The sequence below is a fragment of the Lathyrus oleraceus genome, chromosome 1 (genome assembly GCF_024323335.1).
Source record: "Lathyrus oleraceus cultivar Zhongwan6 chromosome 1, CAAS_Psat_ZW6_1.0, whole genome shotgun sequence".
In the NCBI taxonomy this organism is placed as follows: Eukaryota; Viridiplantae; Streptophyta; class Magnoliopsida; order Fabales; family Fabaceae; genus Lathyrus; species Lathyrus oleraceus.
Window position 1 is genome coordinate 448,784,448 of NC_066579.1, and position 13,893 is coordinate 448,798,340.

Genomic DNA, 13,893 nt, shown 5'->3' on the forward strand with positions numbered 1-13,893 from the left:
TGGCTTACACAGAAGCTCCTGTGAAAACAATTCAATCAGAATCAGAGTCAAATTCTGAAGAGGTATTTTCTGAACTATCTCGTTCTGAACTTAAATTTAGTTTATCTAAGATTCTTGAGAAATATCATAATCTTCTGAACAAATACAAGAATCTAAAAAAGATTCATGTATCTGAATCAAAAGCTCACTATAAGCTCTAGAAAGAGTTTTCAAGTTTGAGTGAAGAAAATTGCACTTTAAAAAATAACTTTGTGCCTTTAAGCAAGAGTCTCAAACCTGAAAAGAAAAATTTTTCTAAAACCTCTACGGGTTCTGATGATATCATAAAGAAGTATGATAAATCTTTCCAAAAGTTTCTTGTTAAAAGCTTGATGATTTTTTTGTTTGTTTTTGTTTTGGCAAGGTTAACTATTAACTTGAATTTCTCAAACAGAATATGATTGGTTCAAGTCTTTTATGTATCACTTAATAGATTGCAAGATCCAACATATCTTTCGTACTTTTTTCCAAACATCACCAATAAATTAACACAAACATTTTCCTACAACTTTATAGCACTAAGTTGAATATAAATATGATAGAAAGGTGTAGACAGTGACAACTTTTAAGAACTACATTTCCTGGAATATGTACAAGTTAAAATTCAGTTAAACCACTAAGGTTTGAATAACGATACACAATACAAATCCTCAATTTAATGTTATGCTATCAAAAAATTTAACTGGAATACACTGACCCAACATTTAGTTCCGTTTCAGCTTCTTAATTCTCTCGAGAGCACCGAGCCGGGTTTCATTATCCTTTTCTTTTGCACTACCATCTACTTCTCTATCATTTTCAATCTCGTCTCTCTTCCTAATCAAACCGCCAAAAACAGCAGAAGGGACATCTTTTTGAGCAATTTCAATCTTATCATCATCATCATCAGAGTCGTTTTCTTCGGGTAACTCAATTTCCTCATGGTTTGCATTAGACTTTATCCCTCCGTCCGACTGTGACTCCACTCCGGCACTTACAAACCCAACTTTTCTCTCTTTGGTCACTGACTTGTCAGCGGCTGGGGCTAATTGCCTTTCTAAAGCAGCCATTTCATCCTCAGGGATCCCAGCCTCTTTAAGTTTGTCTTTGGCTTCATCAAGATTCACAGTTTGATCCTTCTGCATCAGATACTCTGGCAGTATAAAATGTGTCTGTAAAAACAACAGAACTAAGATTAGAATAAATGCAACACCAAGGATAAATCTCAGGAAAGTGAAAATTGAAAAACTAAACTAACCTGGCTGTAGCTTGCAGACACACTCCGTTTAATTCGAAGCATTTCTCTAAATGTATCTTCATTTCCATGCTGAACCTCAAATTCATGCCACTTATTCCAGAAGTCGGGATCAGACCGTGGATCAGCAAACTTTGAAGCAAAAACATATATACCACGGGCACGCTCAATTTCTCCCAAACTTCTTTCCAGCTCGGCATACTTCAAACACATAGCTTTGACATCCTTATCTGGAAGACCAGATTCAATTGCTTGCTCATAGATCTCTCGTGTTTTGGGTACGCCAAATATCTCAGCTGCGCGAGAAATGTATATTTCATACATGCTCAACTTCTCATTGTTGGGCACAGCTTTCGTGGCTTGATCATAAACCTTCATAGCTCGCTTTGCTAGTCCATAATCCTCCTCCAGCTTAGCATACTGCAGATAGAGAGGCTTCACTTGATCAGCCGGGGCCTGTTTTGTCAAGCATGACAGAAAAAACGAAATGCATTAGCATATACTGTAATATAATATCAGCATTAAAACTCAATTGTTACAAGACACGTTATCAGACAGCTGAATATCATCATATACCACAATGAACTAAGGAAAATACTTGTTATGATCTTTGACAAACCAGACGCTTTCAATACACAGTACATTCACTTGATTAAATTATGCAAAATATAGTCATGCTACAATACTTTTATTGACAACTAAAATAGGGGAAGCACTTATTACTTCACAGTACAGAGCAATGGTTGACCCATGTGAAGTGCTATTAATTCTAACTTTGATTCCTCTGACATGCATCATAGTTGTGCTAAGAATATTGATACATTTTATATGACAGTCTTGGAGTAGTATGAGAAAGAGCGCACTATGTTGATGATTGTAGAGAGACTATGGTGATTCAAATTATGTGCATTTCTTAAGCTTTGGCTAATCCCTTTACAGCAAATCAAGTTTCATGTTAATTCATTAGTGAAGTGGTTAGGATGTATGGGTTTCCCACTACTATAGCCACTGATATAGACCGGTTATTCCATATTCAATATAAGTGCTGATCGTGGTTAGTTTTGAAAGGAAAATCAAACTGAACCGAACTGTCATTTGGTTCAGTTCACTGATTCTTCTATTTCCAAATAAAAGACATGAACCATTTCTAAATTTAAAGAACTAAACAGCTTTATTTATATGCCAAATTGAACCAAAATCTATGGAAACTTTCAAAAAGAACAGAACTGTATGCAAGCTTCTGAAGCTGATTGCAAACTTCAGAAGAACCTTTGCACAGTCCTATATTTAATATGCAAGTGGCAAGCTATGAATAAATAAATAAGTAAAAACCATCAGACAGCAATCTGCTTTCTTTTTCTTGGCCAACACATCAAACATATTACTTAGCGCTTCTACGAAAGAAAACCTTTTGAGAAAAAGGTTTGGTTGTTAGAAAAATAGTACAGATAAACTCATTCAAAAAGATTGACATGTTACAAGGGAGAAAAAAAGGAAGAGTGAACGGAGATTCCACAATCACATGTTGCTTAGAAATTTCCCTTTCAAAGGGATAAAAAATATATCCAGTGTAATGAAGAACAATATAAGAAAAGAGAAAACACAGTTTCAGGCATTATATGAATCACCACTGTTTCAACATGATAGTCTATACCAATGCACCAGAGAAAACCTTTCTCTGGTGACATTTAAATCACTGTATACCTCTAAGAACGTTCGTGAGTCACGATAGGGTTCTGGTTAGAAAACAGTGCATGAAATTCACAAAAAGGCAAGGTGAAAGCTTTGAGGGGAGTATTATACAAGACCTTCGATTAAAAAGAGCATGTTATAATGTTAGAAAGAATAAGATGGAAATATAGGGGACAATACCACCAACTAGTACTCTCTTACAAGTTACAGCTATAATACTATACTAGTAAGTTAGGAGAATTGGTTAGATGCAAACGGGAAAAGAATCAATATATAGCCGTTTAAAGACAAGGAATGGGGAAAGGGAGACTGATTGTATACTGATTTGGTTTTAGTCTCTTGCCTACATTGAGCAGAGACCCAACAAAGAATACTTTCTTTTTTCATTTATGAATCATATCAAAAATTACTTTTGTTTTTCGTTGTAGCAGTTTAATTGTTAATTACTTTAGAGCAATACATTGTCGGCATTATATGATTAACTTTAATCTGTCCCTTAATTCAACTTTTTATACAGGGTAAGAACTAAGAAGATATATAATGTTACAGATCGGTAAGAAGGCATTCTAGTGGTGAGGTTCCCATACTTTCTTTTTTCATTTATGAATCATATCAAAAATTACTTTTGTTTTTCACTGTAGCAGTTTAATTGTTAATTACTTTAGAGCAATACATTGTCGGCATTATATGATTAACTTTAATCTGTCCCTTAATTCAACTTTTTATACAGGGTAAGAACTAAGAAGATATATAATGTTACAGATCGGTAAGAAGGCATTCTAGTGGTGAGGTTCCCATACTTTCTTTTTTCATTTATGAATCATATCAAAAATTACTTTTGTTTTTCACTGTAGCAGTTTAATTGTTAATTACTTTAGAGCAATACATTGTCGGCATTATATGATTAACTTTAATCTGTCCCTTAATTCAACTTTTTATACAGGGTAAGAACTAAGAAGATATATAATGTTACAGATCGGTAAGAAGGCATTCTAGTGGTGAGGTTCCCATATTGAACCTTGCTAACCAGGATGACACAGATGCAATAAGCATCTCATGTATAGCCAGCCTTAATTTGCCTCGTATAGCTTGGCTTCATAATGACAAGCCTCCATCTCGATACAAACACGTAATTCCGTTAATAGAGATAAAATCCAGGAAAGAAAAATGGCCTCAATTCAAACTTACGCAGCACATAAACATACTTTACCAAATAACAATGACATCAATATGAAAGAAAAAAAAGCAAGCAATACGATTTTGAAAAGGATCATCTACCAACATCTATAAACAAAAAAGGCAACGCAATCTTGTAGTGTTTTCAAAACAAGCTAGAATTCAAAATCAAACATAAGAACACAGATGTGAGATCCAAATCATACAGAACAGAGTTGAAGAAACAATTATGGCTTCTATTCAAATGTCTTAAAGCTGCCTAACAAACTAAAAATATTCTGTTGAGTTTTATGAACAGCAGAATAAAGAAGCCTTTGTATTAGCATTTATCTACATCAAGTTATTACTAAACCAATGTTTTACAGGTTCAAATTCAGTAGTGCAAATTAAAACCATAAAAAGTGAAAATTTGGGGATATAAAGCAGAAAATTGATGGTGGGCAGTGGTGTCGATGGCGGAGAGCCAAAATCCCGCTATACCGGCCGCTTTGCGACGCCGCTAAAGCGGATTATGGTGGGAAAACCCGCAATATCGGCCGATATTTACCATTGCAAGAAATAATACTTGAAGAACTCAGAGATGTGCAGCAAAACGAAAAATAAAAGTACATACCGTTTCAACCGCATTCTCAAACAGCTCTCTTGCTCTTTCCAATTTTGTCCTTCCATATCTCTTCACAAATTTAGACAGATATGTAACCCAAATATCCTTAACATGTGGGTACTTAAATATCTTCACTCCTCTTTCATAAACCTTGAACGCATCTTCAAAGTATTTGTGCTCCTATATAAATCAAAATCAATTAACAATATGTCAATGAGCCAAAACCAGCACAAGTAAAAACCAAAAGAGATAGTGTACTAAAATAGATATGTTGCTCCATACCTCCAGAAAGTATGCATAATTGATTATTACTTGTGGTGTGGCTATTCGTAAATCCAAAATCCGTTCATAAACTGCCCGAGTAGACTCCAAATCACCTAGACTCTCTTCCAAATCAACATAAAAGGTCCACAATCTCAGAGATTTATGAAGCTTCATCTGAACCGGTTGATTCCCATCAGCCGCCACTAGAAGTAAAGCAGAATATAAACGCAATAATTAGTTAACTCTCCTCGACAAACACAAAAATAAATTAAATAAAATAAAATGTAGAGTATATTGTAAAAAATTAAACTGGAACAAGTAGAACTATGAATACCTTTTCGTTTCACCTCAACGGATGGCTCTGCAGTCGCCCGCCTCATAAGCTCAAGTGCTCCTTTGAAATTCTTATGTTTCAACTCTAACTCAGCCCACTCACACCAGATACTAGCCAAATTATCCACAGTTTTGTAGTTTACCTGCACTGCCTTGTCCAAAATAACCCGAGCATTGGCAAGATCGTTGTGCTGTTCGTAAAGCTTCGCGAAGGCAACCCATAACGTATGAGGTTTTCCCACCGCCTTCATGGGATCAACTGTCCTCACAGCCTCCGTGTAAGTGAGAATTTGCTTAGTGGGGTTACCCTCAAAAAGTTTCACCCTCCGGTGCCATTGTTCTACATTATGAGGGTTTTGACGCAAAAGTACACTATTAGCCAATTCAGGCCTCCTATCCATGAGGTAGTCAAACCGAGCCAATCTCAAGTCAATGTCATTTTTGTCATTCAGCCAAAACCCACTAAAAATCTTCTTCTCAAAGTCTTCATATTTGAAACGAACGTCTTCATCCTCCTCCTCCTCCTCCTCTTCCTTCTCATTCTCTCCATCTTCATTTTCTTCATCTTCTTCATCACTATCCATCTCTTCCATCTTATAAGCAAGCATACTCTCTTCAAATTGCGAGTAAGAATCAAATATGACACTAAAATCCCTTACAGTAATGACAGTGGACATACCCTCCTCAAACACATCCCTAGCCTTCTCATGCAAACCCCTCCTAATATAATACTCAGCAAGCGAGGTCCACAGTCGACCAACCTCATCCGAGAATTTCCTAATACCACCCCTAATAATCGCATCCACATTCAACCCAGACACTTCATTCGCATGCCTAGTCAACAAATCACATAACTCTAACCAAAGCCTATGCTTTGTTTTACCCTTAATAGAATAAAACCTATCATCATTCAACACTGAAGCCAACCGCTCGGCAGCCTCTTGCCAAAGACTAGAATTAATCAAAAACTCAATAAAATCTTCAATATGATTAGGGTCATACTGCAAGTACCTGCGATAAACCCTAAGAGAGGTTTCAATTGGGATACCCTTTTGACTAACAAAGAACAGATAATGTTCCCAGATTCGATCATGCTGAGTAACAGGAAGTGCACAGAGTGCTCTATCAAAGTTTCTTCTTGTAAGAGCGATAAGTTTCTGGTGAGTAAGTGTTTGAAGATACATTATCCAAACACGAGGCATCTTATGCATCGTTACAAGCGCACGTTCGAAGGTATTGTTGAGGCTTTTGAACTGCGGGTGAGTGACGGGGAGGCTGCGAACAATTTCAAGGCGTTCGCGGAGGTAAGCATGCCACAGCTTGTAGCTACCAGGAAGAGCTTTGAGTGCTCTTTCGTAAATAACAACGCGCTTTTTGAAAGGCGAATCAGAGCGAGCTATTAGGTATCTCCACCATAGCTTGAGACTGAAAGGGTTACGAAGCAACTCTTCTTCGTAAACCAAATCGTCCTCAGATGGATAGAGATCCTGCGAAATCGCCATTGCGGAAGAACTGAAACCCTAACTTGAACGCGGCGTGAAGGAAATGGATTGATGAATGTGATTTTGGATCGATTGGTAACGGAGTGTGTTCTGGGTTTGAATTCAAAGAACCCTAACTCTGCGACAAGGAAAGGGACCGATAAATTTTCTGTTTTATTTTATTGAGATAACTTTTTTTTAGTTGCTTGGATATTTTATAAATATAATAGGTGTTTTAGTTCGGTTTTTTTACCGAGATAATCCACATTTTCGAAAAAAATCCCAAAATACCCCACTTTTCAAGAAAATTCCCAAAATACCCCACTTTTAGGAGGAGGCGCCAATTGGATTGGCGACCCCTCTTAAAAATTGCAAGGAGGCGCCAATTGGATTGGTTAGGGCACATGCCCTAGCCAATCCAATTGGCGCCTATGTGTTATTTTTAAGAGGAGGCGCCAATTCAATTGGTGACTCCCTTAAAAAAGCCTCAAATAAAAAAACCTCCAACATGAAAGTTGTAGATCTTTTCAAGACAATGAATTTGGATATAAATTTTGCATCATTTGGATTTTTTATGAGAAAGTTATGGGCAGTTGAAGTTGGACTGCTGAGTTTTTGAACTGTTATCTGACCTATAATGTCTTGCATTATTTCATGTGTTTCTTTTAGAGTTATGAAATTTTGTCCAACATAAGAACTGAAGTAGACATCTTAAATTTTGCAATGCACTTGGTCCCACCTCAAAATAATTAAAAATGAGTGAGTTAGGTCCCTGCGAACTTGACCCAAAATTAGGGTTTCTGTCAAAATGACCTATAATGTCTTGCATTATTTCATGTGTTTCTTTTAGAGTTATGAAATTTTGTCCAACATAACAACTGAATTAGACATCTTAAATTTTGCAATACACTTGGTCCCACCTCAAAATAATTAAAAATGAGTGAGTTAGGTCCCTGCGAACTTGACCCAGAATTAGGGTTTCTGTCAAAATGACCTATAATGTCTTGCATTATTTCATGTGTTTCTTTTAGAGTTATGAAATTTTGTCCAACATAACAACTGAAGTAGACATCTTAAATTTTGCAATGCACTTGGTCCCACCTCAAAATAATTAAAAATGAGTGAGTTAGGTCCCTGCGAACTTGACCCAAAATTAGGGTTTCTGTCAAAATGACCTATAATGTTTTGAAATGAATGATGAGCTTCCAAGTTTCAAATGGATTTTTGATGAACATGAAAGTTGTTCATATGGCGACTCTTCTTAAAACTTGAATGGAGGCGCCAATTGGATTGGCTTGGGCAGATGCCCTAGCCAATCCAATTGACGCCTATGTGTAGGTTTTAAGAGGAGTCGCCAACTCAATTGGCGAGTCCCTCATAAAATGCCTTTTTTGTCTTATAAATAGATGCGTTGTGTGATCTATTGTTCCACAACTCATATAATCATTTGGCTATCATGTTTGGTGTTCGTCGTCGATACGGTAAGGTGATTTATGCGAGAGACAAACCTCAATTGGTGATGCTCTTTTGGAACATCACCACGTTAGATCAACTGAAGAGGGAGCTGGTTCGATGGTTAGACGGGAAAATACCAGAAGGGGAAAAAATCAGAAGTATTGAGAGACTTGACAGTATCTTTGGTTGGGTGCGAATGAAGACTGATAAGGATGCTAGGGAAATGATGTTCGGTCGAGACGACATTAATTTGATTGTTGTAATCAGTTAGAATTATTTATGTTTTCAGATGTTTTGTACTGATGTTGGTTATGAAACTCGTTGTAACAAGAACTTAATGATATATAATGATTGATTGTTACAAAAATACAATGTTAGGAAAAGCTTAAGATCTAGAAAAAATGTTTAAAAAAAGCTTAAGATCTAAATAAAATGTTACAAAAATCTTAAGATCTAGATGATGCTCCTTGATTGGGACAGTTGTTTTTGTTGTGTCCTGGTTGACGACAGATACTACATAATCTTATCATTTTATCTGTGGAATCCATCTTTGTTCTGATACGTGTGATGTTTGGCCTTCCTTTCTTCTTTCTATGCATCTCTTCATTGTGCCAAACAATATCTCCTTCATATGGAGGCCAGTAATCCTCCATTGGTAGTACTGAAAATCTTTGACTATATACATTCATGATGGTGTTGGCCTTGTACACATCAGATAAATGGGTGTAAGCGTCTTGACGAGTATAAGCGCATGCTGCAATTGTAACACCCCGATAATAATATGATAATTATTTAAATTAAGTTAATAATATATTTATTAATTTAATTAGATAATTGGATTATTATTATTATTATTTTTGGAATTATTGAATTATTATTATTATTATTATTGGAATAATAATATAAATTGGAAATATATATATAAGTTGGAAATAAGGAAAAGAATCCCATTTGGTAAAAAGAGTTTTACGTGAAACAGAGAAGCGGCTGAAAAGTGGAAAGTGGAGAAAGGGCAAAGAGGAAGAGCAAGGGCAAAGGTTGGAGAAGAGAAAAGCTTGGAGCTTAGAGATTGCCGGATTAACTCAGGTAAGGGGGGTTTATCGTCGTTTAATGGGTATTATGGGTTAGCATGTAATGGGTAGTGATAAGCCGTTGAATTGACCCTAATTGGGATTATGAATGCTGGAAAATTATGTTGGATAAACTGTGTTTAGGCTGTAATTGAATCTGTGTTTGGGTTAGTTGTGAATTTCCGAACGTATAGCTTTTTACGGAATTGGAATCGGAGGTCCAGAAGTCCTCCAACGGCGGAAAATGCGGAGAATTCTGCATTCTGCCTTGTGTTAGCGCAGGAACAGCTTTTGTCTTGCGTTAACCGGTTAACTCAGGGTGTTAACCGGTTAACACTGTTATGTATTCTGAATAATTGTTGTTTTGTCTGCGTTAACCGGTTAACCCAGGGTGTTAACCGGTTAACACTGTTAAGTTTTGGGCAGGAAGCGTGTTTGTGCTGCGTTAACCGGTTAACCCAGGGCGTTAACCGGTTAACACTGTTGCAGAGTGGAAAAATTGTTAATTAAAATGTTGTGTGCCTAATTGATGGTTGCCTATATCGGTGTGTGATATAGTAGGGATTATTTCCCGCTGTTTTGAGCAGTATAGGTATTAGTAGAGTGTGCTAATACTGTGTTTAATTATTTGACATGATATGATGTGTTGATACATGTGTTGATATTGTATGATGGTATGCATAACGTTGTGAATGTGTATGTTATGAATGTGTTGTGAATGGACTGTTTTATGGCTTAGAGAGTGAGCATCGGTCCATTGTGGATTATTGTTGTGATGTTGCATTGCTAGGTGATTAGCGTGCATAATGTGGCCTTTATGGTGGTAGCTAATTCCCATGGTGAGGAATTAGTGATGTTAGTCATTTGGACTGTTTTTGATGTTTGCATGCTAGGTGAATTAGCGTGCATAGCATGGCCCTTGGGGTGGTAGCTAATTCTCATGGTGAGGAATTAGTGATGTGAGTCACTAGGTCTCAAATGAGTGGGACTGGTGAGCTTGGTAGCCGTACCTGGATTTGGTCGGTGAAGTTGAACTATATGTTCACGAATAGTCGGTACCGCATGCATGGAGTCTCATTGCATAATATATGTGTAGTGTATAATATGAATGGATGTATTCCAATGTTATACGTGTGTTGTGTTGGCATTGAGCATGAGTATGAATTGTGTTGATATTGAGTATGATATTTGAGTTGATGTGCCGTTACTGAATGTGTGATACGATTAGGGTGATTAATGTGTTAAATTACTTAATATGACATTATATTCTATAATGCTTATTATATCGATTGAGGAACTCACCCTTACAACTAATTTTTCAGGTAACGAGCAGTGATTGAGTAGAAGCTAATGCTTGGAGTCTAGTGTAGTCTCCTTAGTGGGTCATGCTCTGATAGATGTAACATCGGGAGGGAACATTTTAATTGTGTTGTTGATGTTTGTTGAACCAGTTTACATGTAGTATGTTACATGTTTTGAATGATCGAATTGATCTCTATCCGCTGCGTATTGTGCAATACTTTATGTTTTGAGTTAAATAATGAGCATGACTAAATAGTATGACGAATGGTGCGAAAAATTGTGTGACACCCTTAATTGCATGATTACTCTGATTTATATGTTGTTATTTTAATTAAATATTTGGGGTATTTTAGAAGGGTGTTACATTAGTGGTATCAGAGCATAGTCGGTCGAGTCGAGTCGTAATTATTCTGTTTCCCCTGTACAGGATAGGTGTTGTGTAACCCTATCAGTACTTATTGTTTTAGCTTGTTGGGTTTTCAGAATAGAGATGGCTGGAAGAGGTAGAGACGATGCTGCGATTGCTGAGGCTCTGGGTATGCTAGCTGGAGTACTTGGAGGGAATCCGAATGTTGTGAGAATGGGAGCTGCTCGTCAACTGAGTGAGTTCCAGAAGAACAATCCTCCAATGTTCAAGGGAGCATACAATCCAGATGGCGCTCAGAAGTGGTTGAAGGAGATCGAGAGAATCTTCCGAGTGACTGAGTGTGCCGATAACCAGAAGGTCAGGTTCGGTACGCATATGCTGTCAGAAGAGGCTGATGATTGGTGGGTTGCTACCCGCACTGAGTTGGAAACCACTGGGAATGCTGAGATCACTTGGGCTGTGTTCAGAGAGAGATTCCTGAGAAAGTACTTTCCAGAGGATGTCAGAGGAAAGAAAGAGATAGAGTTCTTAGAATTGAAGCAGGGCAACAAGTCTGTTACTGAGTATGCTGCTAAGTTCACAGAGCTGTCAAAGTATTACACTCCCTATGATGAGGCTACTGGGGAATTTTCGAAATGTGTGAAGTTTGAGAACGGGCTGCGTCCTGAGATCAAGCAGGCTATTGGGTATCAGCGGATTAGAGTGTTTTCTGATCTGGTTGACTGTTGCAGGATTTTTGAACAGGATACCAAGGCTAGAGCAGAGAGCTATCAGCAGAGGGTTGATAGAAAAGGCAAGAATCAGAATGATCGTGGAAAACCGTATGCAGCTGGCAAAGGTTTTCAGAGACAGAGTGGGATGAAGAGGCCTAGTGGGGGAGACTCTAGTGCTCCTGCTAAGTGTTACAGATGTGGTCAGGCGGGACATCGTTTCCACGAGTGTACCAGTGCTGAGAAGAAGTGTTTCAAGTGTGGAAAAGGTGGTCATTTGGATGCAGAGTGCCGGTTGAAGACTCTGACTTGCTTCAACTGTGGAGAGGTGGGTCATATCAGTCCACAGTGTCCTAAGCCAAAGAAGGAGAACCAGTCGGGAGGCAAGGTCTTTGCTTTATCGGGTTTTGAGACTTTTGCAGACGATCGTTTGATCCGAGGTACGTGTTATATTAATGGCTTTCCTCTTGAGCTATTATTGACACCGGTGTTACTCATTCCTTTATATCTTTGGACTGTGCTGTGAAACTTAAGTTAGAGATATCTGAGATGCATGGAAGTATGGTGATTGATACTCCTGCGAAGGGTTCAGTGACTACTACTTCAGTTTGTTTGAATTGTCCTTTGAGTATTTTTGGTAGAGACTTTGGGATAGACCTTGTGTGTCTTCCATTAGTGCAGATTGATGTTATCTTGGGTATGAACTGGTTGGTGTTTAACCGAGTTTCTATCAACTGTTTTGATAAGACTGTGATATTTTCTGAGATTGAGGAAGGTAAGGATTTGTTTCTATCAGCAAGGCAGGTGAATGAGGAAGTAGCAGGTGGGGCAGAGTTGTTTATGATGTTAGCGACTTTGGAGGCTAAAGATAAACTGGTGATTGGCGATCTAGCCGTGGTGTGTAATTTTCCTGATGTGTTTCCTGAAGAAGTGAATGAATTGCCGCCAGAGCGTGAAGTTGAATTCTCGATTGATTTGGTACCTGGTACTAGACCGATATCGATGGCTCCGTACCGTATGTCTGCTGTTGAGTTAGCTGAATTGAAGAGTCAGCTGGAAGATCTGTTGGACAAGAAATTTATTCGTCCGAGCGTGTCACCGTGGGGTGCACCAGTGTTATTGGTTAAGAAGAAAGAAGGTACTATGAGGTTGTGTGTGGACTACAGGCAACTGAATAAAGTGACGATCAAGAATCGGTATCCTTTGCCGAGGATTGATGATTTGATGGATCAGTTGGTTGGTGTGAGTGTGTTCAGCAAGATAGATTTGAGATCGGGATATCATCAGATACGTGTGAAAACTGAGGATATTCAGAAGACTGCTTTCAGAACAAGGTATGGACATTATGAGTATTCTGTAATGCCTTTTGGTGTGACTAATGCGCCTGGAGTATTCATGGAGTATATGAATAGGATTTTCCATCCGTACCTAGACAAGTTTGTTGTGGTGTTTATTGATGACATTTTGGTGTATTCGAAATCTGAAGAAGAGCATGCTGAGCATTTGAGAGTGGTTTTAGAAGTTCTGCGAGAAAAGAAGTTATTTGCTAAACTATCCAAGTGTGAATTTTGGTTAGAGGAGGTTAGTTTTCTTGGTCATGTGATTTCAAGAGGTGGTGTTGCTGTTGATCCTTCTAAGATAGAAGCGGTGTCTAAGTGGGAAGCTCCGAAGTCTGTTGCTGAGATTCAAAGTTTCCTTGGATTGGCCGGTTACTATAGGAAATTCATTGAGGGATTTTCTAAGTTAGCGTTACCGTTGACGATGTTGACTAGAAAGGGGCAAGCATTTGTTTGGGACTCAAATTGTGAAGAAGGTTTCCAAGAGTTAAAGAGAAGGTTGACTACTGCTCCTATTCTGATATTACCGAGTTCGTCGGAATCATTTGAGGTTTACTGTGATGCTTCACTGTTGGGTTTGGGTGGTGTGTTGATGTAGAATAAGCAGGTTATAGCTTATGCTTCGAGACAACTGAGGATTCATGAAAGGAACTACCCGACACACGATTTAGAGTTGGCAGCTGTGGTATTTGTTCTGAAGTTATGGAGGCATTACTTGTACGGGTCAAGATTTGAGGTTTTCAGTGACCATAAGAGTTTAAAGTATTTGTTTGATCAGAAAGAGCTGAATATGAGACAGAGGAGATGGTTAGAGTTTCTGAAGGATTAT

The 13,893-nt window shown here is 38.0% G+C and overlaps 1 protein-coding gene across 1 annotated transcript; it reads right to left on the bottom strand.

Annotated features, from left to right (window-relative positions):
- Positions 1 to 588: 588 nt before the first annotated feature.
- Positions 589 to 7,011, bottom strand: LOC127082744 (uncharacterized). Its single transcript, XM_051022980.1, has 5 exons — positions 5,344 to 7,011; positions 5,028 to 5,212; positions 4,755 to 4,925; positions 1,277 to 1,729; positions 589 to 1,190 (listed from the first exon to the last, which is right to left on the bottom strand). The coding sequence occupies exons 1-5, from the start codon at positions 6,842 to 6,844 to the stop codon at positions 744 to 746; spliced, it is 2,757 nt and encodes a 918-aa protein (XP_050878937.1). The 5' UTR covers positions 6,845 to 7,011; the 3' UTR covers positions 589 to 743.
- Positions 7,012 to 13,893: the final 6,882 nt, after the last annotated feature.